Below are 24,599 nucleotides of genomic sequence, written 5' to 3' on the forward strand. Positions count from 1 at the left end.
ATTCACAGTCCAAAACGTTTAATACAAAAGAATCTGAAGAAACTGAGCTTCTTCCAACAAGTGTGCCTCAGGGTGTGCTGGGTACCCGAACCACCAAGCCCTCCTGCACCTCAAAGCGACCCTTCTGACCCCAGGTTAGACACCACACTCCATGCCAGAGGAGCTCCAGAGAGAGCTGCTTCTCCCTTTGCACCTCCTGCAGCTTACTGATCCTCTGGGCAGGCCACTGATCTCTGTGAATTCCCTTCACAGACACTCTAGGCCATCCAAATTCTATTTGAAAATCTCTGAAGTTTTACCTGAGGAAGCTGAATTTACTCATTCCTCCATGGATTAGCTTGCACTTTCTTAATTGCTAAGTGGGTGCAACTATGTTTTGCCACCGTGGTGAAGTCTGTGACTCCTGCACTGGTTGCCATTCATAAATGGGAATTTGAATTATTGTTACTCTTTGGATGCAATGAGAAGGTTAAAGCAGCTACGAAACACACCTTTAGCAGAGGGCTATGATACATTTCTAATGTACTGTGAAAAATAACACTGTTCTTAGAAAAGCACTGAATAGTTATCTCAGGAATGTAGGTTTCAACACAGCCTGCACAGGGGAAGCAACACAAAGAGTTGTGAATGTGCTACCTTTTGAAAGGACAGACACATTATTCTTTTCTTCAACAGAAAACAGAGCAATTAAGCACTACATTGAAATTATTAGAGCTATATAAAGCACTGTGAACTCTAATGCAATACAGAGCTAAAGGCTAATGCAATAAAGACTTAGATTCTCTACAGTGCACAATAGTAGCCTTTTAATCTATGAGCCATATGCTAGACAACAGATTTGTTTGATAATCTCTGAAGTGTGTATACTTCTATTTGACAGGGAAATTCTGTTTTTACTTTATGCAAACAATTTTAAAGTGTTTTTATATATGACAACCACATAGGAGGGAACCTACTCCCACCATATGTTACGTATAATATTTACATATACTTCACATTTGAAATCAGTGAACCTGCTAGAAAACACCTACAAAACATAGTTAAAAATGAAATTGCATGAAAATTTCTAACACAAAGTTAATAAACAGCTGAAAATATTCTATGCTAGATATTTTTAAGTCTCTTTTGAAATTACCTTTTACCTTCTCTGAAATAAGTCACTGTTACTTGTAAACACCTAGTGAAGGATAGATACAGAATAGTCTTTGTGTTTTACTGCTTCAAGCAAATACTTTCCACATCCACAGTCTGTCTTCCTGTGTTACCTCTGGGCAAAGATCACTTTCATGTTTATCATTTCCTTGTTGCAACTAATTAAGCCGCCAAGTTTTAAATCCCTGGCAACCTATACAATGCAGACCAATAATTCTATGTGCAAGGACAGCTTTACTACATGGAATTTATGTTCTCTGTCCTTCAGAGTTCATCATACGAGCTCAATGCAGAGATCAAAAATCTAAATTTTAATCTCAGTTCTTCTATTTGCAACCTTGGAGATGTAATTTAATTTCTTCATATTTGTTTCTCCTCTGCAAAGCTTTAAATAACTTTTCCACACTTTTCAGGAGAAGATTGGTATGTGGATAATACTTGAAAACAACCAGAAAGGAGAAGGGAAACAAAGGTTGATCAGTTCTCCTAATGCTCACCATGAGTACCCACGGAGGTCTGATTTACAGCTTAGGAATATGCTGAACAGGGGAAAATGCCAAAAAGTGGGAGATGAAGAGTCAGGTTGCTCTTCAGAGCAATGAAATTGAAATCCAGATCTTTCTCTTAGAGTGTTAAGAAGCTAAAATTGTCTTCTGCTACCTTTCAGACTCTGATAAGAAAGCGCTGTCAAGGTCATCTTGCTCTCCATACGAGGAGCCTCTTCCGCAAAACATGACTGGAGGGACTGGCCCTGCTTTGAAGATAACATACAACAATCCTCAACAGAACTTCAGCACGGATGTGCTCAAGTGATGAGTACTCGAGAAACACTTCAGAAGGCTACAGTAACAGCACCAGCACTAAGCCCTGCTCTTGGCAAACACTAATCACAAAAGGAAAGCAGATTAAAACAAAGGTATTCTTTCTTAATTACAGAAATGGAGAGAAGGTATAAGGAAGAAAAATTACCTATTTTTAGTTGTGTATTAATACCACCATTTAATGAAAAATTAATCTAATCATAACCCCCATACAGTATTTATTTAATATTCATCAACATGCTATCTTAGTGAAAATCAACTTAATGTACCAAACAGTAACACCTTGGGTTATACAATTCTCAGCCAGGTACAGAACAAAGTGTCTCAGTGGGGGTTGAGCAAAATATGCTGCTGAAATGAAGATTTATTACACATACCTTAGTATGATGACAGGGCCCTGGGAATTCCCATGTTACTTCGGCTTCACTCGATCAGGTGTACATTTACAACAAACCCAAAAGTTAACAGTGCTGAAAATAAAAACCTGAAAGTGCAGGCAGTCTGCTGCATATTATTGTAGGAAGTGCTCCTCTTTGAGCTGTAACATCATTTTAAAACATGAAAGATCTAGTTTCTTGATAGTACCAAATACGTGACAGTACTGAAGAGGACCACACTGAAAGGAGTAGAGCACACAAGCAGAGGCTGAGGGAGTTGGGTTTGTGTAGTCTGGAAAAGATTGCAGGTACTTTCCACAATCTAAGCTGGGCTATTAACAGAGCCAGTCTCAGTCACATCATCACAAGCTGAAGGAAGTGAAATTCCAGCTGAAAATAAGGGAAAAAACTTCTTCACCATGCATGTGGTTAAGCACAAAAACTGGCTGCTCAGGGAGGTTTAATGCATCCTTACAAATTTTAAAATGTCAGCTGGGTAAAACCCTGAGTAACCCAATCCAGCTGTGAAGGCAGCTCTGCTCAGACCAGCAAGGTGAACCAAATAACCTCTCGAGGTTCTTCCTTACTTACTGAATGTAAACTCAGTAGCTAAAGGCTGCTCAGTCATTTTCAAAGACGTTTAAGAAACATGAAGACCATTTCTAACTTTCCTTAGATTCACCTAAAAGAAAGGATGAGACTCAAACTCCTAAATCAATCCTGACTACTGTGGGAAACCATAATGCACTTCATAAAATCAGCTAAGCTCTACCTTACGTTATGCTCCATAACCACCCTCCTCCAGCAGTTAGGAACTCTCCTCTCATCTGGAGCCCATATTTTCCAGTTAGGAACTCTCCTCTCATCTGGAGCCTGTATTTTTCACCAGTGGCAATTAATCCTAACTATTTCAAATTATTAGCAAAAGGAAACCTAAGGTCTCTAACAGGAATACTGAGTAAGTCAAGATTAATTAAACTTTCCAGTACAGTGCCTTTTTCCTCATAACCTTCTGTCACAATATTTTTGCTTAGATCTTTACTTATCTTACAGTTCTTGAGCAATGCCAGCTATTCTTGTACTAAAACTAAACTAAATTTTTTTCATGTGAAAAATATCAAAACTTCCCAGATAAATGAAATTTTCAACATTTTCTTGTCCTAGCAAAACCACTTAGTTGTTCAAAGAATAAATTTCTAGTTGTTCTACAGCTTGATTTTACTTTGTTAAATCAATGCACTGTATCCTATTTATTCCATTTTACTTTACCTAATTATCCTTCACACTTTAATTAATTTTTCATTTGTACTCCTTCTGTATTCAGCAATTTCTAACTAATATCTTGTAGGAAAAGCTGTTTTGCTCTCTATTTCTGCACCACTTACCACAGTACTGTCCTGCTTCACAAATAAGCCTTTAAAATGCAATAGTAACACAAACACATTTTATTAGACTTGAGGTTGGCTACCACAAAATTGTCTGGTTTTCCCACCATTTAATAAAACAGTTCTATGTTTTCCTGTATTCATATGCCAATAGTAATGCTTGCTATTAATGGATATGTTCTTTCTGAAACTGGCTATCATTCATAAATTACTGGATTAGGGCATTTTTCAAAGTACTTTCAAGACTTCCATGACACACCAATTATTGCTATTTTTTCTTCTCTTTCTTCCTTTTTCTTCCATTTTTTAAACAATAGTATGTAAATACAGCACAATGGATGCAACAAAGCCTGAGAAGTCACATATTCAGATTCATAGAATTAGAAAAGTGTGATTCATCACAGTGTGAGCAGCAAAGAACAAAACTGACTATGCCATCACCTTATTCATGACATGAATTGTGTTTTATGCAGAAATTGTTTTTATATACATTTTTCAACACCCAACTACACTCAGCAGGCAAAATCAAATGGCAACTAAAACAAGGTTTGTTTAAAGCAATCTTCTGGGGTTTATGTAAAAAATGTAGTAAATAGAAAACAGCATAAAGTTGCCTGAGGGAAAGGTAATTCAGCTTTAGTAGATTCAGAAGAGTAATTACTCTACCTGGTTTTGAGAATAATCTATGAAAATGAACAGCAAAAATGTATTGTCAAAAATGCATGGAATAACTTTAATTTTTTTCTTCCGGACTTTCTGTTTCTTTGTTTGATGATGGTGATGATGTGTGCACTGATTGTAGAACGCAATGTTTGTTAACTCCTTTTGGTTTATATTCAAAGTTCATCCAGTAGATCCTACTGAACTGATTATCTGGTGAAAATTTAACCACTTCCAATTAGACAGGTTACTTGGAAATCAGAATGAAAGTTCTATTAAGATAATAGAACTGCATAGAAACTCAAGTGAGAATATGCATGACCTTCTGTTATCAGGTTCCTTACTAAGGTCTCTAGAGAAAGCCAGTCTTCTTGACAACTTTGACTCAAATTCTGCAACTGGGAATTTGCTCTAAAATGTCAGATTGAACAAAAATTCATTTCACATTTGAGAATTTCCATGACAGGTATCTAGAGAACTTAGGGGCATACAAGAATTTGAACTGAAATATTGTAATGAAGTAGCAATTACAGGGCAACAGGCACCAGCCTTCACAACAAAGCCAGATCTTCCCAGAGGTCCTTTTACAAACAGCAGCCTTGGCATCTCGACCTGACAGCCCACTGATGGAAGACAACTGCCTTCATGGTGTGCCAGAGAGATGATTTACTGTTCCACAAAGTATTCTGCATCACTGGAGGGCTGTGGGTATTCTCACTGCATGTTGGTCTCATAAGGAGGACTCCAGAAACAACACTGGAAATAGAAGTACTTTTCTTCTCAAAGTGGCCAAGATAAATTAATCCAAGAGGCGCAGGAACAGTGAATTCAAGATGTAAAACCCATCATATAAATGCATTCTCTGAGTTTCATTGGCACAAAGGTCTTCTCACCTGAGGACATTCCAATCAGCAGTCCTGAGAGCACGATTCCATTTACAAGAGGAGAACCAAAAGGCAAATGGAAGATGGAGATCCACGAAAATATGAAGCAGCAGCTCACTGAGCAGACACACTTGTCTTATGGGGCAAGGGAAGAGTAAAAATCTCCTCAAGCAAAACTGTTCACAAATAGGCATTTCCTCTTTTTGAGGAAAAATCCTCAGTGAAGGTAATCCACATAAATGCTGGGAGAGTGTTTCCACATTTTGCACTGATTGTTCTGGCCCTACTAACTTCCTCAGGTATGGCCTACAATGTTTGTGGAGCAATCTACTCAAGAAGCTATTTATTATGTACATACATATATTTAATACAGTATTTATGTATTTAAGAGCTAACAGACTTATTTTACAGACCAGCATCAAGCAATTTAGCTTCTCACCTACTTTATTCCTCTCTCCTTTTTAAGGACAGAGCTAAATTTGTCAGCAGGTCTTCGAATGACTAGTAGGATGCTGCCTTTGTTCTGCTTGTTCCCACTCAAAGCAAAGCATTTCTGCATGTAGGAAACCTGGGTCTTTTTGTTATCTCTGCATTCCCAGCCATTCAGTCTGAATGCTGTTGTTTTGTCATAGCCCACCTTTTGTGATTTGGAAGGGTTCACAAGATTTTAAAATGTGGAACCAGATGGAAGGCAATGGATTAGTCAAATGCAAGGTTAGCCAAAGAGTGATTGGCTGACAATAAAAAAGCTAAAAAATGAGGGATACAAAACAATTCAACAAAAATTCAGTGGCCTATTACTATCTGACATAAAGAAACATTTAATAAAATACAATCTTTTTGTTCTGAATATTTCCCATGCTGATATAACAGAAGTTAACAGATACACCAGGATTCTAAAACTCCACTATTTATCTGAACCCTTGTTTTTGTTTCTGCCTGGTTCTCCCTCCTGACTGCTGCCTTTTTCTTCAGTCTTCTTGGCTTTTTATATGGGCTTAATTCCATTGCAGGTTCAATTTTATGAATGAGGAAAAACATCCTGGATCATCCCAAGTAAGCTGTGTCTAAGAGAGAGTTACTGATTTTCTCAAACCAAAACTTGTCTGGGGACCATTGTCAAGAGAAAACAACATGTGCATTTGCAGTAGCAAGACTCCCCTACACACAAACAGATTCACTGTTCCTCCTAACTTGTTTTTAATAAAATTACATACCTGCAACATTTTATTTCTGTATTTTAATGTGCAGAGAAGTTAACACACTTCTTGAAATGAAACTTCTGCAATAGTTACCTCTTAAAGCTAAGTTGCTGTTTTATTTTCTAGTTCTACAGTACACATACTAAATGTGCGTTCTTTTGCTTAAATTTTTACCTTTTCTTCTCAGTCTGACCTCAAGCCTCAGCCTTGGGCTCTCCACACCCCTCTACAGCATGCAAAACTTGGTCTTGTTATTGGCACCTCCGTGACCACTGGGGCTGCAGCAGAGCCCCGGCTCCTGACCAGGGAGAGCCTGGCACTCTTTGCTGAAGACAAATATTTCACTGTAAAATACAGCATGCTGCAATATAAAATACAAATATTCTGGGGTTAGAAATTAAGATAAGTTCTGATAATTATTGTACCTTCCAACGACAACACTGGCATTGCAACTGCCAGACTGTGCTTGCACTGACAAAAAAGGGGTGATACCTAACCATTTCTCAAAAAGAATTAAAAATCTCAGCTTCATTTATTAAAAATGTTGTCATATATCATCAGCAAGGCTCCCTTCTCTCACTAAAATAAACAGAAAGGATTATCTATGTGTTTGGTTTTTTCCCTTTTAAATGGAAAGACTCCCTTTATTAGAGAAATGAGATGTTTATGGGCAGTGCAGAAGTTGCTGTCTGCAACATTTGGCAGTGCAAGACCACGACCTTCCTTCTGGAAGAGCAACCTGGGTAAGGCTTCCACAGGTGGGCATCAGGGGGAGGGAGGGAGAAATCAGGTCATTAGATTCCACATTGGGACAAAAACAATTACTTAGAAGAGAACTGTCTGCAAAATTACACTGTTGGAAGCAAAACATCACAGAGCCTCATTCCTAAAGGTTGACAGCACTACTGAAATATCTGTCTCCACCATGGGGAAGGACTCGGTGTGCAAAGTACTGTTCAAATACAGAACAATTGAATGACCTCTCCAAAAAAGCTTGCAATATAAATACAAGGCAAAAATCCAAATGGATGCTGACAGATGGGGAGAGATGAGATCGCGAGGAAGCACCACAAATCCCTGACTTGAGACCATATCCGTACATTGATACCATGAACCTCTGCTGCTCATAGAGATTCTGCTTTGAGAAGGTTGCCTTTTCTTTTTTAAGAACCAGGTTCAGGAAGAAAGGAAAAAGGAACTTAAAGGTCAATAGCTTACAGTAGATAAGTGAGACGCCTGGACTGGGAAAATACAATATTGGTACTGCAGAGAAAGGAATCAATTTTCCTGAGTGGTCAACAGCACAATGTATCTGCCTGCAAACTCCATCCTTTAAGGAGAACAAAAAACTACAAAAAAAAAAAAAGTGAATCTGTTAAGCTCTTTACACTTAGGCCAGTAGGGCAGTCCTGTGGCATAATAGAGAGCACACCGGACTCTGAATCCCAAGGACCTGCGTTTCAGTCTCAGTGGGGACCATCCCCTGGCAGTTCAATGCCTCCCTGCCATCCCATTCCATCAGATCTCGTATGCTCAGCAGGGTCAGCCCCAATTAGTGCCGGGTGCTGTGACAGTCCTGAGGACTTCACTGTCACTGTCCAAGCTCGCTCGGCCGTGGCAGATGGACCTCAGGACTGAACAGTGGGGCCAGTTCTGCCTGCGCACGCTGTGCCTCACCTAAAAAATCCTGTGTGCGGGCTGGAAGGGCACACCCACGTGGGGAGAGCCCTTCCCAAATATATCTTCGTTCACGAAGTTTGGTCATACATATATACTTAGGCCAGTGGCTACAGTAACCTGTTCTCCCTACAGGGACACATCTAGCTGGCAGAGACCTGTGTGTTGAACAAGCTGAAGCTCAACATATTGGTCTTAATCAAAATATATTGCTGCAGCTGAGTTCAGAGTGCTGAAAGCTTGGATCATCATGGCATCATCCTGCTGGAAAGAAGCAAGATCCACCTCTCATCATCTCACAACTATTTTTATCAGGAATACATCTGAGAGAAGTCAAAAGAATAAGTGCTTTGTCCTTGACTGATGGAGATTTGGGCACCCCCAGAAGGTTAAGGACGACATATTGGTCTTGCTTTAGTCTGCTGCCACTCCCTTCCCAGACACAGTAACATTTTCTCCAGACACAAACCCTACCCCAGCTGCCTTTGCATTCAAGCCCTTCTCTCAGGCTGGCACTCAGGAACCTGAGTGACGTCACAGTCTGCGTTCGATGGAAAGAACTGTTGAGCTGGGAGCTGTCAGCATTTATTACAGGCATAAAGAGTGCCACATAACAGCAGACTAGAGAAAATCAGAACTCACACTACTTTGAGAAGAGGCACAAGGGTATGATACAAAGACAGTTTCTGAACAAGGAACACTGACAGGATGTTAGCCGTTGCTAGTAATGCTCTCACATGGGGAGGCATGTTGTCATAGAGATAACATCCATTAAAACAAACTGAAAAAAAGTCTTAAAGTATACTTAGCTGGCAGACCTGTCTATGCAGGTTGCAAAGTTCAAAAATCTCACAGCATTGAAAGTATCTTGAATAGTAGTACGCACACAGCAAGTAAGTGTTCCCTGTAGCATTGGAGTATGCCTCCCTTCATTGCTCTTCACAGACAGCTGCAGATATGTCAGGAAAGAAAATTTCCTCAACAGCAGAGTCACAAGAACATCAAATGAATTACTGCACAATTCACAGAAAAAATAGTTTACTTTGATGGGCAAGTAATAAAGGTTACTATAACTTGACACATTACCCTTTGGTAGCTGATATCCAGCCAGCAGATTATAAACCAAGCCTTCCTTAACACTACTGGGGAAAGGTGATCCTACAGGTAAGGTGCCATCTCCTGAAGCAATGGTCATGTTCTCCCAGTCAAGTTTTCAAGCATGGTGGACAGAAAACATGGGTTTAGAAGACTGCAGTGTTAAAATCCTTGAACAGCCAGGGACAGATAAATACTTGCTCCAATAACTTCTCACCTCCTGGGCCACACATTGTTCAATTTTCTACAAAAGCAAGTCAATCACATCAGCCATCAGTGTCATCTCCCTAATTTCTTCAGTGAAGACCATGTCCAGTTGATTCTTGAACACCTGCAGGGATGGTGACTCTACCACCTCCCTGATCAGTTCAAATGCCTGATAAACCATTCAGTCAAGAAATTCCTCCTGTTATCAGTTAACAGTTATCAGCTGTTTGATTGATAATGCATACAAACAATAGTTACTTATGCCCATAATGTAATTAGGTTATCCTGAGAAGAATTACGAAGTGACCATCTCAACACCTCTCAAAAACCTGGAAAAACCATACAGGTACCTGAGCTTAGGCAGGGAGTCTGTTACAAGGGAAAAGCACAGGACCACAGTGAAGCAGCAGCAGATCCAGTACTGTGTGTTGTTCTGCTTTACTGAGGAAAGCAAGTAAATTTTAGCATTATATTTGCTCCCATTCTCCCCCTTCTGCTCCTCTGTCTTTGTAATAGCTCCAATGTCACATAGGTAAAGATCCTTCTTACAGAGTGGTTTGTCTGGCCTTTCCCTTCTACAAACACAGGTTTTTCTGGGTTTAGATTCTGTGCAATACCAGGCAGCAGGGCACTTCTGGCTTTAATGCCAACATGAAAAAGCTGCTTGCTTAAAATCTTGCATATAACTGAACATTCATTTAGACATAGGAAACAGCCAATACCTTGAATTTTTGAGAAAGCTAACTGGCATGACAAGCCATGTCATATTGCTGTACTTAATCATTAATTAGTTTAATGAACACTGAAACCCCACCAGATAGGATGAAGCTGTGACTCAGAGCAGCAGATGTGATTCTGGTCTGAAACCTCTGGGGAGTGTCTGACAGTGACTGCAGCAGCCAGTCTGAAGAGCAGTAGCACAGAGGAAGAAATTTCTGCCATGGAGGAAGAGATTAGTCCTTGAATGGCAGTTAATTTGTTCCAGACAGAGAATTTTGCAGTTAGGAAAGCCAAATGACTTTTATGAAAGCAGAATAAATCCCAAAATGAGTTCTCTACAGAGACCCTCTAATTTAGAAAGATATAAACAATAGTTGCTTATAACTTCTTTATAAGTGTATTTAGAGAGAACAAAAAATGCACAGAGCCCAAGACATGATTTCAACAATAAAAATGTTAAAATATGTAAGGAAAACATACTTACTGCTTGTGTACATCACAGTTTACTATGCAGCAAGCATGGAATCACTGCAAGATTATGTTGTCAGCAAAATTCAGAAGTTGATTTACTGAAAAGAGCAGCTTTGATACTGCACGAGAAGATGAAAGACAGACCTTGGAGCTGCCCAGGCCAATGACAGTCGTACAGCTCCAGCCACTCTGCATGACCTACACACAACACTCTGCACTCTAAAAGGCTCAGGAAGATAAAGAGCTTTACAGGAGCTGAACTAGAATTTTTTTCCAAGCTAATAGCCCAAATGAGTCTCCTATCTGAGTCTGAGAAGCTCAAAAGTATGAAATCGTATCACTGGGTGGGTACTACTGTAATATGCACACTACAAACACACCACAGGAAGCTAAAACGTGTCACTTACGGGCAGTAAATTGCTTCCCTAAGTTAGAAAATGTACTTCAAGTTTCTTGCAAGCATATTGTACAGTCTCTGAAAAGGCTTGCAAGAAGGACTGGAGGCAAGATAACACATTCTTTGCAGGAATCTACAGGATTAATTTGTCCCTCAGCTGAGTAAGTTCCAGGAATAACCTTCCTCCAGAAAAACAAGAAAATATTTTCGTTTTCTACACAGTCAACAGAACAAGCACAGCTTTCAGAGCAACCTGCAAAAGAAAAAAATTAATATGCCATATTTTCTTTTACACAACTATTTGCCTCAGCATATCTTAACAAGACACAGCAGAAATGAGGACTCAAGTGTCACAGACAGCCAAGACCTACTTGTTGAGTTCTCCAAAGGCAAAAACCTATACATGGCTCTTAGATTCTGTTGAGAGGAACGGTAAGTCAGCCAAGCTTCTAACCACGGAATTAATTTCTTTTTCCAGCAGTAGCTTTACAGAATATTTTAAAGCACTATCTATCCCAGTTAATATGATTTTCTTCTCTCTTTTGGCCCTTGCTTTTTGAAATTTCCCTCCCTGGCACTGTCTAATTTCCCTGCTACATCATTCCAAGTTTAATTGTGACCTTACCTGGTTCCTCACATGCCAACATGTTCCTTACAGCAGCAACATGTCTTTCAGTAGTTTTTTCAGTACTTCCATCTGCTTCCCTCTCTCACCAACATACAAAGGCAATAAGTATTTATTTGGTACACAGAAGGCTTTAGCTTTTGCCAACTTTTAATTGCTTTCAAGAACGAATTTCAGTGTTTTGGTACTAAATCTATGAATTAAAGACCTGAAGTTAAAAACATTGATACCCTATAAAGTTTAACTGCTCATTCTCTCTTCTTCTTTCCTAGTCTACAAACATACCATAGAAATAATACATCTCAGGCAGTAGGAAAAGGGAGTAGAGTAAGAAAGCCCAAATTATCTTAACTGATTATTTTTCTTGTGCTTTTGTTTTCCTGCCTTAGCATCTAATTGGGCTCTCCCTCTTTCTTTTAAAAAAGGCTCTTCCATTCATAACTCTGACCACAAAATTCAAGTTTAGGTGAGAAGGGGCCTTCAACAAGCAGAAGTTTTAGTCAGCAGTCCAGTGTTTCTCTGCTCTAGTTGTGAAACACATGAAATTCTGCTGATAATAATGTGGACTCACATTTTTTTCTATTTCCAAGATGTCCGTAAAACGTATTTTGGGTGAGCGCAGTACGCAAGTGACCATTAAAATGAAATTAAATATCACAAAAGGATTTTACTCTTTATGAAGAAGTTCCAAAATCAGTCTCTGAAGTATTATTATATCCCACAAACTTTTTAGCACTCTGGGGGACAAAACCCCAATCATTTTAAGCAGTCACATGTGAGACCCCTCTTACCTGCAGGAGCTCAGAGTCAATTTGCACCCCTCCAGCTCTGACAACACCTCATCTCTGGAAGACACTCCAGGAAGAGCCAGTTCCTCCAAAGGATGAGAAGCCAAGTCTTCCCATCCTGACATTCCACTCCAGCCTGGACTCTCCCCCTCGCCAGCCTTACAGACAGTGTTCTCTCTCACCACACTGAGGAATGAAGAGTCTCAACAGTGATTTCTTATTTTCTTTCCATTTGGTGACTGTACTCCATTACAACACCTGTATGGCCTATTTTGACAACAGCAATCTCTTGGTTTTGAAAACTGCTCACATTAGCAAAGTCTGGATTGGCTTTTAGATGTCACCATGTTTTATTCATGATCCATTTCTGGACTATTTTTTTTATGGGAAATCTTTGCACTGCACAACCTTTCAACCCTTTTTTTTGTGTGTCTCTCCACCTCTGTGGCACAAGGCATACTGACTACCCTGCGGCAGCTTAACTCTTATTGACAGACTCCAAAGAATCCAATTTACAGAACCAGTTCCTATGCCCTTAAAGTAAAGGTGAGTAAACAGATCTAAAGGGCATCATATCTCTTACTCTATGTTTGAATGGGATCAGTAATATATTTCACTGAGGTAGCTCATGTTGCTGTATCAGGCAGCATCTAACCAGGTGACCTTTCACACATTAATTTTGTGTCTTTTCAAGATTGGTTACATTGTGAGCTTTGAATTGTTTCACATTTCTATATTCTTTGCTTTTCATCTAAGAAGAAGACACTTCCTTATTGCTACGAATACAGCCCAATATTTGAATAATATGTGCCCCGTAGGTTTTCACAAGAGAGCAAAACTACGACACAAACCCCTCTCCCCTTACTACTCTCCTATACCTTACAGAAAAAAAATTAAATTGATCATTGATTGGTATCTGATTTCCTTATAGGTCTCAAAATAAAGGCTAGAGATAATAGAAATTTGCAGTTCAACAGAAAGAAGCACATTAAAAACATCAACAGTTGCATGAAAAAGGAGTTTTTACAAGATTATTAGAAATTTACAACATGAGAAAAGTTGTTGAGATCAAACAGTGCTCCAGGAGCTATCTAGACAAGCAATACGTTAAAACAAATAAACAAACCAACCAGTATTTCTATTTAGGGAACTTCCTCCAGCAATCATTCATGAATGATTTACACAGAGCATCACTGCTCTGACTTCATTCCATCACTTGGCTCTACACACGAACAAGCTGAATGAGACGCATTTAACTGCCCCAACAGCTACACTGTATCAATACAAGATCTAAGGCAAAGACATTTTCACACAATTCTTCCTGCATGGCCTTGCAGAGCAATTAACGCTGGACTGGTGACCTGAAAGTTATTACCAAGGCAACAGAGAGAAATGAGTGTTATGATTTCAGTACAGGCAAAAGGGAGAGTAGGAATCAGAAGCACAAAACCTGTGAAAGATTTCTATTAAACGTACAAATCCTTCAATAACATCAAAAGAAATGTTAGAAAATACTGGTTCAAATAAATTCCTTCTTTAAATAAATTGTTTTTAAGCTATCTCCCAAGTGAGAGTCTTTCTTCACCTTTGCTTTCACAGCCTGAAGAACTATAGGAACTTATTTTATCACTATTAAGAAAATAGCATTAAGGTAAAACTAAAAGTACAATCAGCAGGACTGTTACTTGTTTTTCAATGTTTTAACACAAATGTCCGATCTTCTGGCTGGTTTTCCACTGAAGATTACATTAAACTGTATGAAAAACTGGGGCTAAGACTGTGCATTTGTGCCCATAGTCCCAGCTGATCAGACTTCATTAAAAATAAACTATGTTTCAAATGAGAAGACAAATAGTAGGATTTCTTTTAAAATAAATTAGTATGTTAATTCCTGTACAATTTTTTGAACATGTTATATAAACAAACATTATTTACCAAATTAAGATATTACAAGCCTTTGTGTCAGTAACATCCAACACAAAACTTACAAGGAATTTCCTTCTATGAAAGCCTTACAACGAAAAATGCCAATTTAATAAAGACATTTTACTTTGGGTTTTGTTGAGGTTTCTAAGTTTTGTCAGCTAATACACAGAAGAATCCTTTCTAATACAGCTGAAACACTTAAAAAATAACTAACCAAACCATCAGACAGACCTTATAGTAGATGGGTCCAGACTGTGGCAAATCGTTTGCAGCTGTCACACCATGAGGTTCACTTTACTCATGCTATTCCATTCTTCTGTATATATTCTTTTAGCCAACAACCCAAGACAGAACTCAAAGAAGACCATAAATTGAAAAATAGTTCATGTGGTCATTCTTCAACTCATTGACTTCAACATCAAAGTTTTAGGAAAAAAAAACCACCACCACCAACAAAACCCCCCAAATAACACAAAAGCCCAAAACCAAAACTGGTGTTCAGCATCAGACTAATAAGGAAAACACAAATATTTAAAGATCTGTGAAATGGAAAAAAAATCCAGTGCTTCAAAACAGAATGAGAGTTAAGTGCTCATTACAATACATCACATCAGCACCAGGAATCTGCCTTCTCTGCAATTTCAAACGGTGTTTTTGTTGCCTATTTTTAAACCTGATGAAAATTATAATGCAAATAAACATCCACCTCAATATCATTTAATGTGTTTGGCAGTCTGGGACTTTTTAAATTTGCCCAGGTTTTAAGTGAGGAATGTGTTTGATTTTACAATACATGGACAGATTATGAGAATCATCAGAAGAGGTGGAATATAAAATTTTTATTTAAAGGAAATTAGCCTTTAATTTTAAACTTACATTAATCTTCTACTGTATATCTACTATTTCCAACAGCAAATCCCCCACAAGATCTTATTTCTAATACTTTCTCTGTTGTTGTAACAGTTAATCAATTAGAAATTATGTTTACTACTTCCCTTGAGACAATCTACTATCTTTAAGCCCTAAAATATGTTCTGATAAACATTCTAGATTTTATTCCATTTCATCCCATTAGTCCCATTATATAATACCTTGAACTACTTCCCTGATCTTCCTGATACTCAGAGTTTCCAAACTTTTATATCTGAATTAGCCATCCCTTTGATCTCCAATAGTTAGGACAAGGATGCAGCCGACTTCCAAAACCTCTGTCTAGTTAGACTGACAAAGCAAGTGGCTTAAATAAGCTGTACATTTCACGGCTTTAATCTAGTTAACAACTCCATCATGATTCACTGCTTTGTTTAGTGTCTTTTTTTTTAAAGTGGCCTAAAGCTGTGATTTTCATTTTCTATTTCAAAAGGAATAAGAACACGAAATGCACAGAGACCTGGCATTAGAAGTGAGAACCTTCAGCCTGAGAAGGAATCTTGAAGACTGATGTATGGCATTGTCCAAATAACCCAAGTTGCAGGGTTTTGTTGGTTTGTTTTACAATGAATTAAAAATCTATGCATTTAAACAGACTCAGAAAAATTAACTTCTAAACTGGCCATCACACAAGGTCAGCACAGGAGGAGAAGAAAGCTTTTATTTCTCTTTTATTCTATTTTTAAGTGGAAGCTCAGCTTAGTGTGGGTTTAATGCCAGCAACGCTGACACACAGGTTATTTGTGTTTAATATAGTCTTTTACTTGTATCCTAAACACCCTCTCACAATTATTTCAACTGATATTTCACAGCCTTTGGAGCTAAACCATGAAAGCTGTTCCAGGTTTTGTAGGCCATCCAACAAACACACACAAGAAAATTTATGAGAAACGTTTCACTACTTAAACAAAAATTCTAAAGCACAGGAGGTGCCTTTCATACACAGCAAAGGACACACAAACTTCAGCAATATCACGACTGCTTTAAAAATGCCTCAAGTGCAACACACTACAAGAAATATCTATCCAGATCACTCAGTCTTGCAGTCTGTTGGCTCAGCACAAAACAAACAGGAAGGCTGAGGCTCATGGTTCCTGCACAGGTACAGAGCCATAGAAGATGTCCAGCAGAAGAACCTGCTGTTTCCTCTTCCCATCCCTCTCCATGACTGAATACCACATCACTCCCACTGCAGCCTGCATCCTTCCCTGTGGAAGGAAGACTTCTGTTTGTTTGGGTTAATTTCTAACTGCTGCAGTTTCCCTTAACCAGCCAATGTTTTGTATGCTTGTTTGGATTTAATTAATGGACATAGCCATTGGCATCCTGTCATCAACATCCCTGTGTTTCAGCCACCTCTTAGCAGGTTTCCTAAGGCACATTCCACTTCCCAGGCAATATTCCCCTCCCACATCAGCAGTCACCAATAACCAAGAAGAAGAAACACCACCAGAGCAGGGCCCAGAGAAACCATGGTCAGGCTTCTCCCTGACCTGCACTGAGGGGAAGGTGGAAGCAAACACAAAAGGAATGCAAAGGTCTGACTGCCAATATGGCCATTTCACAGGTGCTGTAAATACTGCAAGAGATCCTGCTGACAGCATTTCATGAAAGGGAGTTCAGCATTTCTGTTCCCTACCCCACCAGCATCAGCTGCTGACACTGAACTGCCTCTGCCCAGCCTGCATTTCAAGCCAAACTCTCACCTCCAAATCAGGTAGTTCTTGGCCACGGTTCCAAACTCACCACTTCTCTCTACAGGCCATGTGATACATTTCCAAACCTAAGTGAAGAGTTTGAAGTTTGGGGGTTTTAAATATATTTCATTTTTAATGCCCTCTGCTTAAAAAGAAACAAGCTCAGCTGGGAAAACAGAACACTAAAGTCTTTTTACATGATGAGTTTGCACACCATACTACCTGAACCATCTTGAGATATAAAGGAAGGATAATATGGTAAAATGAAGGGTCACTTCTCCAAGAAATGTTATTGGAAGAATTTATGAAAACCTAATTAAAAACTCTAATGGATTATTATCTGAAAAGTAAATGGACATGCAACACTGAGTTTGTTTTTGTTTTAATAGATGTCTCCTAAAGCCTAAAGGGAAAATGCATAATTTGGAAGAAAGATATAAAGTGGACAGTTTAATCACAAAAAATTATTGAAGGATGAAAACCTAAGCAGGCAGCAGCCTTGATTTTATGGAGTCACTAGAAAAAAATAGACTTGCCAATTACCAAATCTTCTGAATTATCCTGACAATATTACAAAATTTGTATCTGGAAAAAAACATTGATATGATTGTTCCTCCTTCAGTCAGAATTAAAGCACAGTTGGGTCTGAGAGTACTCAAGAATAACTGAGGTGACAAGTTACTGGCCATCCAAAAATAAACGCCACATGGCATTCAGCTTGGCCCAATTTGAAATTAAGTCAAGTCTACAATAAAAGATATATTGTTCTTCAGTTGCTGTGCAACGTGGATGACATTTTAGCACTGTGTCAGCTTGAGGCTTTGTTTTGTTTGTTGGGGCTTTGCTTGTTTGCTTTTTATGCTGCTCTCTGGATTTTGTTTTAAAATGCAGAGCCAGGGAACAAAACAGCAACCTAGACAACCTTAAAAATCAATGCTTGAGTACAAACCACAAGCAAAATGAGAATCACCACTACTTTTTGCCAGTAGAACTTTTGTTTACAGGTTTCAACAACTGTTTTTCAATATCCAAATTGACAGCCAATTACAAAACCTCATTTCAATGACCAGCTTGTTCATTATGTCTGTCATAGCTTATAAATATATTGTCATTAATTATGAAACTCTCTATGACTGCTGATGCTGAAAGAGTAGAGAAGACTGCTACTACTTGTGCTGTAACTCACAAAACAAAGTATTTATTCAATGATCTTCAACAGAAAAAGTAATGGCTTGTTTGCAGTCACTGTCCTGCTACCTATTCAGTATTTCATTTTTTAAAAACTGGAATTTAAAGGCATGTTTTTCAGTCTTGACTTTTACCACCCCTGGGGGGATTCAGTGGCTCACCCTTGTTGAGCAGCAGCCACAAGCTCTGCTCGGTCCGAGGCCACAGTGAGGTGCACTCTGCCCTCTGCTCCTCGCGGGTTTCAGCTCTGCACCTGCTGACAATAGACCTGGTGATTAAACCTGGCAGGAAACGTGCTTTGCTTCCATTCAACTCCTCTCTAGCCTCCATTCAACTCCCAAAGTATCCTGGCTGCTTTCCAGTCCCACTCCTGTTCTCTTTCATTCTCTCATTTACATTCAGTATGATATTTGTTCACTTTCCATGTTAATTGATTTAATATTCTTATCTTCAAACCTTTAATTTCCACTTGTTACATAACCTCTCCTTGTCCTCTTTTGTACTTATCTTCTTTTATCCAGCTGTTTTTCCCCTCTCATTATTCTAAGCTTTTTTTCTTCTCCATATAGTACTTTCTTGCACTCTATTTCTTGCCAGCTGAAAAAAGACGCTTCTTTTTATCATATCTTTTGTTTTTCCCTTTGTTTGCTTGCACAAATTAAAAAAGCAAGACAGTTAAAACTCAAGAGCATCTGTGGACCAAATCCAAACACCAATACATTTTATATGTGGATTCACTTAACTTTTAGGAGATGCAAGGATATCTTTGAAATAAAAAACAAAACATTTTATTAAATAGGAATAACAGATCATACACACCAGCAAAGAGCTTAACAAAAATACTGAATGTCATAAGCTCTCCCTGTTGACACATTATACCATTTCTCTGTTGCAGAAAGCTTTTCTAACACAATGTGAAAAGATAATGGCAAATTACTAAATTAGCATCACATCAAGCTTAGTGTTTCAACTGCAGAATAAAGTATTTCGTTTGGCTTTCATCAAGTCCACATCAAGTTTTGTGAGAGTAAGAAAATCAAGATCATACAGCTGTCTCTTCAATCTCATCTCAGATTTATGGTCTTGAGGGCACAAGCAATCTGAGGGAACACACAAGCCCCCAAAAGAGCAGCAGAAACCCCAGCACAGGCCACACTACCTACATACAGTTCTGACGAGACAATGCTGAACTCCCTGCAATTATGACTGAATTACTGCCCAGTATTTAAGATAAATTAGCATTTTTTCCAGAAGTTTTCGTCTCCACTGTTTGGTGTTCTTTCTACTGCAATGGGGCTGCACAGTACCAGAAATGTTTTCAGAAGTCAAAGTCCTGCAGGAATATAGGCATGTAGATGAAACATCCATGTATTCTATTGATGGTTTCCACCAAACAATCTGAAATAGCTAAATTCTTCAAGTTCCCTCCTCCTCCTGCACCCCAAAAAAGGCATTTTTTCCTTCCTTTACTTTTTTTTTCCTTGAATAAGAAACTGATGGGAAAAACTAGTTTCAAGTTTTACCTTACAATGGTCCTCTTCCCCCAGGTTTTAACTATGGGCCACTGTGGGCTTGGAAATAATTGAACACCACTGTTCTAACAAAATTCTGGGAAATGTCACTATTATAAAGCTAGTCTGTAGTAACTCCTCCCGTGCAATGTAACTTCCTTCATAGGGCCTTTCTCCGTGTCCTGTCAGCCAGATTTGGGACTCCAGGCTTGAACCAGTGAGCTTCCACTTACAAGATGAGAAAATACTAGAATGGTAAGAAACTGAAGAGTTAAACCATTTCAGACCTCTCACCACTGTGAGAGATGCTTGTCTAAAATTGTATGACTTTATCTCTTACAGGTCAGTTAAGCTGGCAAGAGCCATGACAAAAAGGAAACATTTTTTCTACATCAGGCATTCTATAAAACAGCAGGGAACCCTTGTTCTTAGAGAAAAAAAAAAAGGAATCAAAGCAATAGGTCACTGAGTTTTATTCTTTTACTGACTAAATTTATCATGCTAGAATTTGTTCCTGTGAGAGTCACAATCTCCTTAGCCTATTTTTACATTTTGCTTCTCTTTTAGATCCACCTCCTCAATGCAGAGGTTGTCCCACATACTGTTCTCACCAGTTCAGTAACATCCTGTTCGTGACGAGTTTCTGGTTCCTCACGGCTGGACATTATGCACACAAATGGCTGATTCAAATATGGCATGAAATTATTTCTGTGCCAAAACTAGATCAGTTTATTGCACAATGAGAAGGACTGAGTCATAAACAATTCTTACAGAAATTCTTCTGGTTTTCCTTTCCCTATCCTAAAGAAAAATCCAACTACACGTGGACTTCATTGCTCTCATTGGCTTCACTACTGATACCCAATTTTTACACAGACAATTCATGCCATACTTCTCAACACTTAGCCACGGAACCTCCAGATTTTTGTTGCTGTCTCCATGTGTTTCTTGTAGACGCTTTTTTGCTTTTTAGGATCTCTTCTACTACTTATACTCAGTGACTATTTTTAGACCCCTGCAAAATTCCTCTAGCATGCATACCTTTTGGTTCAACCTTTTCTTTTCTTAAATTGAAGAGTTACTCAGTAAACCATGTGCAAATCGGGGAAGTATTAAATCATTCTACAATTGAGCTCTTCTTTATATTTTCATTTCCCTTTGTGATTTGATTACAGGGGTTTAAGTGAGTTTTTCAGACACATACAAACTCACTCCAGTGGCCTTACAGTAACATACCAGATTTAACAAATGCTTTTTCTAACAGAAAAGTTTCAAGCCAGACTATTAGAATAAGTCAGAGCCCATGATGGATGCTGCCACGTTAGGTGGTCACAGTATGGCAGAGTCCCATGGAAATACACAAGGAGAAAGGGAGCAAGCAGAGGCTGGATTCTCTGCCAGGGAAAGCCAGGCAGCAGCAAGTCAGGAGCATCAGCCTCTTCTATGGCCTAAAAAGAAGTATAGCAATAAACAAGGATTTACAGCAGCACCAAAGAACAATGAACACCAACCATTATAACATCTGTCATTACTGTTTTTGGTAAACATGTTTGCAAAACTGCTGAAGGGAAGTCCAAACAACCCTGGCCCCTCCAACCATAACCAGTGCCTGCATTCCTGCTGCAACAGAACAGCAATACCAGCATGACACAACCAAACATTCTGAAGAGGAAACCAGTGCTTAGCGAGTTAATACAATCTGACAGTTCCTTAAGGCACCACTTAATCAGAGCATTAGAGGGCAATCACCAATTTCTATGTAAGCAAACTATCAATAGACAGCTGGTTGCTTGTATTTGAAAAATGTCCTTTCGTGGGAGAATGTTTTTCTTGGACACCTGATATCTAAAAATTTAGTTATACTCGATTATTAAAAAACACTGGATATTGCAAATGATTTACAATCTAGCCCTTCAACATCAGTGCCTTTGTGTGTTTATTATAGTCATTTCATTATTTTAAAGCTAAGATTCAGCTATGTTTTATAGTTGTAATTCTGTCCTCCTACACATCCACAAGCAAATTCAGTCAATTCCAAACTATTTGTAAAGCCTCCTGCATAGAAAGGAGTTGGAGGTTTTAAGACATACTAAGTTTAAAATAAACAAAGTCAACCTACTGGCGTCATAAACCTTGAGAACTGTCAGTTTTTTGTTCTAGCCTAAAAAGGCATCCTAAAGTAGAAAGAACGAAATTGTGAGAATGACTGTCCTTGGCCAGAGGTTGCATGCACATCATATTTCATAACATTTTAATAATGTTTATTATGTAAGTTTCCCTAATTAACTTCTAAACTTACTTCTGCATTTGGCATCTGTAACATCCTGTGGCAATGAGTTCCAATATGTAATTATGTGTTGCATAAAAAATTGCTTATTTTAAACCTACTGCTGGGTAAGAGCTGGGAGTCATCAAAAACGTGTCATAAGAAATGATGAATAATCATGCTCTCCCCATCCTCTCCATAACATGAGCAGCTTTATATACCTCTTGCATTTCTTCTGACCTCATTTCTTTACTGAGCTGCAGAGGCTTAATCATCCTGTACAGGTATCTCTTTCCCCACCCATGACCTGGTTTATCCTTAACAAAAGAAAGGACAGCTGCAACTGTTCGTACTATTTCAGCTGCTCATGGATGTCGTCATATTTGTACAGAATGATAATGCAAATTCAAGCTCTCTTTTTTGAGTAGTAACAATTTAGACCACCATGCATGTTAGTTAGCCAGTTCCCTCCTGCAAGCATTGTTGTATAATATTGTATAGTTAATGCACTTGCCATTTCACTAATTTATTATATTATCTTCCCACAACTGCTCATGCTCACAGATTTATGGGATCTTAATATCGTGAAGGGTGCATGAGTACAAGCTGTTATTTTGTTGCTTAGCCCCTTTCACAGACTTATTAAAGCAGCAAAGATCTTCATATAGATCCCTGTAGGAGTCTACTCTTGGCTTGTGATAACTCATCTTCTATTCTCATCCTTTTTTATCCCTATATTAAATAATTATTAACCTGAGAGGACTTTTCCCCTACTTTTGTGACTATCTGATTTCTTCAAGAAAGAAACTTTGGCAGCATCTGTCATGGACTAGGATGGTTAATTCATATGGGATGTACAGGGATATATGGGACATAACATGACCATGAACTCACATCAAAAAAACCTATAGTTTGTCTACAACAGTCATGTTGGCTCTTCTTTGTTGTTTTATATTCTACATGTACATTCTCGTTATACATATTTATAAGCACACACCTTCCCACTTCACTATGAAGTCTTAACTAATTTTGATAATGTTAGAAACAAAACTTTCTGGGCTGTAGCTTCATGTAAATTATGCCACATTTTCAGATTCCATGATTATGTATTCAAATTACTCCAGACCTGTTACTTTTCATTTTAATAAGCTTGCTCTCAAAGTTCTTCCCCAATACTTGAGTTAGAAACAGAACACCAGAAACATCTTAAGAGAGCTCCACTGCACAAACCTTCATATACCCTCTATAATTAACACAAATGCAAAAAGAGTCTCTGTGAGATTTGGTGCTAAACATTCATCTTCTGCCACTGTTCTCACAATGTCTTGATCCTGACTGGAGACTATGAGGTCTCTTGTTTCTGATGTGACTGAAGAACTTCTCAAAGCTCTTTCTGTGCTGGTCTTCTGGTTTTCATGCATAACTTACCAGTTTTGCATCCGAGTGTTTCCCACATTTGGTTACAATCTTTACTTTATGAAGTCTCTCTTTACCTATTGGAGATTTTACTCCTTTGCAGTTTAATAATACTGAGTTTGGAGGGTTTTTTTAACTCCATTATGACAGATGGCAGATATTTACTCTAACATTTAATATGGTAGCTCTTGACACCACTAAAAGCCTTATCCTTTTAGCTATTCCTTTTAACAATGTCCTAAGAAACATGCTCCTCTAGGCACGGATCTGTCCAAAAGATGTTACAGCAACGTATTTTACACTTCCTCTTAAAACAACATGGCAGCCATACTCATTATGGTTACTCTTGTAGGGTGACCCAACAGTAATTTCAGCTATAAACAAGGTCTTGTACATTGCACACGTGTCAAGAGCTACTCTTTTTGTAAGCTGACAGCTCACCAGAAAACCCAACACATCATCCCTCACTTCCACATTTACTGAGTTTCATGCACATAACAGAACCGTGTAATACCAGGAAATGGCTCTTCCCTCAGCATCTTACCTCCTGTAGCACTTAACAGCACTGTTCCATCTCATCAACATGGTCAGTCTGACCTTCACCCCATTTTGCTCTATTTGCACACAAACTCAAACTGTAAATGTACTTTCTTGTCTAGACATACACAGCTTTGAACACAAACCCTTACACAGAACAATGCGTCTCCCAGAGCACAGTTTGCATTCTTGTGCCTTTAAAAATGTTTGCCCTTACGGCAACATCCTCTAGTACTAATTTTCTGTGCTGCCAAATATGCCCATATCTGGATTTCCAACCAGTGTTCCAGCCTTCACACTCGATTTTTCATATTTCAGATTTTGTCCAGAAAACCATCTGCAACTGCTACTGGTCTAATGGTCTTTTTCTAGATCTTTAGAAAGAGAAGCAAGTAGGAATACATACATGACGGTGTTTATCCCTGAAAGTTGTTGAAACATCTGCAGACCACAACCCACAATTAAGGCTCTTCGAGTTGGAGGGTATGTTAGCATTCTGCAGATCACAGGTCCAGCTTAAAAAAAAACACAAGACAACAACAAAAGAATACATAATAGTTCTTAAGTGATCGCTCTCAAGACAATGTAGCCAGGCATAGCAGGCTTTGCACCTCAGTTTCAAACAAACTTGGATTGTTTCGATTACTTTTGAATGATTTGGTCATTT

At 38.6% G+C, this 24,599-nt stretch overlaps 1 protein-coding gene across 1 annotated transcript in view; it reads right to left on the bottom strand.

Annotated features, from left to right (window-relative positions):
- SLC2A13 (solute carrier family 2 member 13) overlaps positions 1–24,599 on the bottom strand; it is a 165,166-nt gene that overhangs the window by 62,806 nt on the left and 77,761 nt on the right. Inside the window, exon 4 of the mRNA XM_071552607.1 lies at positions 24,339–24,447. Coding sequence (XP_071408708.1) covers positions 24,339–24,447 — 109 coding nt within the window. The remainder of the gene's footprint in view (positions 1–24,338; positions 24,448–24,599) is intronic.

This window comes from Pithys albifrons, chromosome 3 (assembly GCF_047495875.1).
Source record: "Pithys albifrons albifrons isolate INPA30051 chromosome 3, PitAlb_v1, whole genome shotgun sequence".
In the NCBI taxonomy this organism is placed as follows: Eukaryota; Metazoa; Chordata; class Aves; order Passeriformes; family Thamnophilidae; genus Pithys; species Pithys albifrons.